At 43.2% G+C, this 5000-nt stretch overlaps 1 protein-coding gene across 1 annotated transcript in view; it reads right to left on the bottom strand.

Annotated features, from left to right (window-relative positions):
• Window positions 1-150: 150 nt before the first annotated feature.
• Window positions 151-5000, bottom strand: part of LOC125040424 — a 10874-nt gene continuing 6024 nt past the window's right edge. The window contains exons 3-5 of the mRNA XM_047634977.1: window positions 4555-4659; window positions 742-1284; window positions 151-508 (exon numbers count right to left, since the gene is read on the bottom strand). Of these exons, the coding sequence (XP_047490933.1) occupies window positions 790-1284; window positions 4555-4659 (600 nt within the window). The 3' untranslated portion in view covers window positions 151-508; window positions 742-789. The remainder of the gene's footprint in view (window positions 509-741; window positions 1285-4554; window positions 4660-5000) is intronic.

Here is a 5000-nt window from a genome sequence, read left to right as displayed (position 1 = left end):
AGGGGTGAGGGCCCCTCATTAGCATATTGGCCGAAACCGCTACGTAGAGGAAGGCCAAGGAAGAGGAGGAAGAGGAAGTGGAGGAGGGAGGGGGGTTGGAGGGAGGGGGGAGGGTATGGGAGGGGGGGGGCGGAATTGTGGTTATAATCTTGACGGAATCTCAGATTTTAATGGGAGGGGGCGGGGGTAACGGGAGGTTGAGGGGTGGGGGGGTGGAGGGGGGATATGGGCCTGCCTTTCGGGAAGCCATTTTGCATATTTGATTGTTGTGGTATGTATGGGAGAGCGGGAATATATTTACACGTCTTGTACACAGACAATTGCATTTTTTGCTCATTCACACATTCGCACGAAATTATTTTGATTTGTTCCGTTGTTGCAATTTGTTCAGAAGATCACTGTTGAGGTTTTTTTTCTCTCCCTTAAGAGAGAAAATAAGTTGGATGGTAGGAATGATGTCACACGGAACATATCTTCGCCTTTGGTTGTTTTTGGGCGTTGATGTGATCTGAAAGGAGATGAAGAATGTCATCAGTAAGGTTTGATATTAAATATAGATCTCAAAAAACGGGGTTTTTCAAGTGAAAATCAATTTAGTGGTTTATGCGGCTGATCAATGAGAATAGACGATGATTTCGTTATGAGCTCGTTAAACCGGCAAGTAGTAAGCCAAAGAACTAACAAATTTTTCGACAAAGCAAGTAAATCCCCGGAAACCAAGAAGCAAGAGCAGACGCCCACCTTCTGGAGCGTTTCCGAGCGTCGCGGCGTCCCCGTGGTGGAGCAGCTTTAATACTCCTTCTTCAGGGCGTCGTACACGGTCATGGCGACGTCGTACATCTGGTCGTAGGACATGGTGATGGGCTCGATGGAGCGGCCGGTCGTGACGGTGAAGAGGGAGAGGCCGAGGAGCGCCACGCCCACCACCACGATGCCGACGATCACGATGGTGGCCACGTCGTACTTCTTGAAGTCGAAGAGGCCGGTGGTCTTCTCGTCCTGGACGGGGTAGTAGTAGTAGTAGTAGCCCTGCTGGTCCTGAGCGGGGGCGGCGGGGGCGGAGTAGGAGCCGTGGTTGACGGGGGCGGCAGGGGCGGGGGCGTGGTGGACGGGTGCGTGGTGAGCGGCGGGCTTAGGGGCGGCGGGGGCGATGGGAGCGGCAGGGGCGTGGTGAGCCTGGTGTCCGTGGCCGTGATCGGCTCCGTGGTGGGCACCGTCGGCGGCGACGTAGGCGGCGAGGGCGACGAGGAGCACGATGGTCTTCATGGTGTTGGTTTTGGTGATCTGGGGGAAAGGGAAGGAAATTAGTAAATGGGGTAATGGGGAAGAAGCGTAGGAATGGAGAAGTGGGAAGGGATAATGAAGGATAAGAATAGTGGATATGAAGAAGTGTGTGTGATTAAAAAAAAAAAAAAAAGAAGGAAAGTCATGAATGTCGGTAACAATCCAAAAATAAGTATTCACAAAACATGCTATCATTAAATCATATCTTCGATCACAAGAATATTGATAGTAATAACAACTGCTACAATAATAAAGATAGTGACGAATAAATATAGATTATGATGATTATTTCCCAAGCGTATTAAAAAGACACAGGTAAACACAAATCATTCTTCTATTTAAAGGGAAGTAGTACTAGGAAAATGTAAATGAGTTTTGCCTCAGGCTATAAGAGGGATTATATCGGCGTCGGCAACGCTGAGCGAGGTCGGCATAAGATTGGTAACGCTGGTAGAATGAATGTGGGTCGCGGGTTGAGTGACCGCTGGTGAGGATAACTTTGTTTTTCTTTATTTTTTGTGTTATCTTTTTAATGAGCCGTTAGAAATTATTAGTGGCTGACAAGAATGACTGAGGTTTAGATATTAGCCATGGTTTGAATGTGAATATGATATTGGTTCTTATCTTGCGTTGACAAGATAGAGTAACTTTAGGAATTTGATTCATTGTTGGTGTAAATAATATCTGGAGCAATACACTTATCATAAATTGACCGAATAGGATAGAATATCAGTGCGTCTAAAAATCAGATACGAAAACAAAAGAATTACAGGAAGTTCATTAGGCAAACGAAACTATTTTATCTCTCATAGCGCCGGCGTCTCCATACCGAGCGTGCCATTATACGAACGCTCTCTTGGAATGTCCCGGATCTAGGTCAGATTTCATGGCGCCCCGGAACATTACGTCACCATCGTTCGCTTCGCCCATTGGCCGAGATAGCCTCATCTCAACCCCCGATTCCCACCTACCGCAAAGCAATTCTTAGCTGCGATTGGCTTACGGGAAATCGATGATTGTGATTGGTTAATTGACTAGGTTGCTTCTTCGCCTCGGTGCATCTTAAAATCACTGAAAATTTCGCTGAGTGATTTGACTAGCTAATGGGTGTAATCGGCTTAACGTCTGACTTCTTCCCCTCTATTCCTCTTTAAGAAATGGATTTCATTCAGACGTTTGAATGGTGTCTTCACGATGACTGATTGCACATGACAAATTAAGACGGAGTGGCGTTAAGGCAGACACAAATGATTATAAGAATGAAGTTGCACGCCGGACGCTATCCTCTCCCATGATGGATAAGGAAGAAGCTTATGCATAGATGATTTAGGTGAAGGGCGTTTCATGTTGACAGCTACATGGCTTTACTCTCAGGCTGAGGCGGCTTCAGCATGTATGATCGACTGCTGTTTGATGGGAGGGTGGGAATGGTGATTATTATCATAATTGTTATTGATAGAATTAGTAGTTCTAGTAGTATTCTTAACCTCATTGTTTTTGCTATTAAATCATCATTGATACATTCCCATGTAACTAATGTGCCCATATGTGTATGCATATGTATGTGTATATGTACACACATATATGTGTGTGTGTGTGTGTGTGTGTGTGTGTGTGTGTGTGTGTGTGTGTGTGTGTGTGTGTGTGTGTGTGTGTGTGTACATGTATATATATATATATATATATATATATATATATATATATATATAAATATATATGTAAATATATATATATATACATATATATATAAATATATATATATATATATATTATACACATATATCTGTGCGTGTATATATATATATATATATATATATATATAGATAGATATGTTTACATATATATATGTACATATGTACATACATATATATACATATGTACACACACACACACACACACACACACACACACACACACATATATATATATATATTAGATAGATACTGTGTACACATACTATTTGTTACGCTGGTCATATTAAGGAATAGATGAGCATAAAATACATGTAACGCTACATTTTCATTCTGAAAATTGTAAGCGTCACCTTGATTTGAGTTGCCACCAATTAATTTCTCTGGTAATGCAAACAAAACACAAAATAATAGCAAAAAGTCCAGCTCATTCCCTTAAAGAAAAAAATCAGTGGACACCGGTAAGACACGCAACAGTGAGGAACTCAAACAAGCCAGAAAAAAAAGGACAAAGAAAACGGTCTGTCAGCAGACTCGGGCGTCAAAACTTTCGCTGTCTGGAACTTGTTTTCAAGCAAAAACGTTTTTACTGCAGGGTCTCCTTGCAAGGGAAAGTAAACAGGTACGAGTTCCCCTGGCTAGTTTTTCGGCAGAGTGGTATGACTCGCGGGGGAAATATTCGATTTTTGGTTCGTCTTCACTTCTGCTGTGTCTGTTTTGATTTATGTCACTTTGTTCTTTGGCGTTATTACTTTTGATGGAGAGGGTGTATGTTGGGGACGTTAGGAGCGCAATGCGATAGAAATTTGATGTTATATTTTCGAAGGTTCTATAAAAAGTTAACATTTAATGTAGAGCTATTGATTTTTGGTTACGATTAAATCAAAGAGGGAAACCTTATCCTAGACCATCAATATTTCTACGCTGCTTTGTGGTAGTGTTGAAAATAGGCATCACAGCTTGGGCGACAGCTAAGTGAAGACGGCCGGTTTTGTGACCTTGACTAAAGTTCTTATCGGGAAACGTTTTAGTAAACTTTTGAAGCATTTATCTTTTCTTGATTCTGATAGTGAGAACGTTGTAAAATAAAAAAGGACATATTATGATAAGCCGTCGTGTCAAGTCATTCGTCAATCTGATGTTGTGAATGGGCCAGTCATACCTTGGACTCAGACAAATTGAGGTTTGCATGTGTCCGCGGAATGAAGTCTAGCCAATGGAAAGTACTGCAGATTAATTACTTGAACGAAACGATAACTCAGCGTCACGTACGACAGTACAGTATCTGACGGCCTTCAATCAGATTCTTATTTATGTCTGAGATTAACCAAAACATTGACTTGATAAAAATTCCGTCTCACTTTAAAGATAAAACACACACACACCTTCCAGTAAGTAATTTCCCCCCGATTCTCGCTTTTTCCCCCTTTTTCTACCAAACTTCGTCTCACACAGACCCTAGCGAGCTTTTACAAACTCTTCGTCTTATCACTGGCCGGGAACCTTTGGGAAAGACTGCTACAAAAGCCCTTTCGAGGCAAAAGTCAGCAAGAGGGCACAATAAACTGAGGACACCTACACGTTGGACACACGTAGAGGCTTTAGGTAGCTCCTGATGACACAGTTGGTCTCTCGAAACTGATTCTCCAGACAGTGGAGCCGCCGTTTTTCTAGCTGTGGATCGCTGAGACGGAAGGCGGTAGGCCTATCCTTACCCTGGAGCGTTGAGGTCACGGCCTCGATCCATTTCGGGGAATTCGCTTTATTTTCTCCATAGGCCTTTTTACACCTTTCTGGATTTTTGAAGAGGAGTTAGCGCACCCTACCGAAGGGCTGGGAAGAAACGCAAACGAAGAAACATCAACGAAAAGCGAGATAAAAACAAGTGAATAACGACGTCTTGAAAACTCCCAGTTCATGACGCCTCTCCTCCTAACTCGAAGTAACCTCCCCAACCCTGTGGCTAATACATCCCCCACCCCCGTCCTAGGCCTTCACCCCCTCCTCTCCCCATCCCTCCCCTCC

Source organism: Penaeus chinensis, chromosome 29 (assembly GCF_019202785.1).
Source record: "Penaeus chinensis breed Huanghai No. 1 chromosome 29, ASM1920278v2, whole genome shotgun sequence".
NCBI lineage: Eukaryota > Metazoa > Arthropoda > Malacostraca > Decapoda > Penaeidae > Penaeus > Penaeus chinensis.
This window is presented reverse-complemented; position numbering and strand designations above follow the sequence as displayed.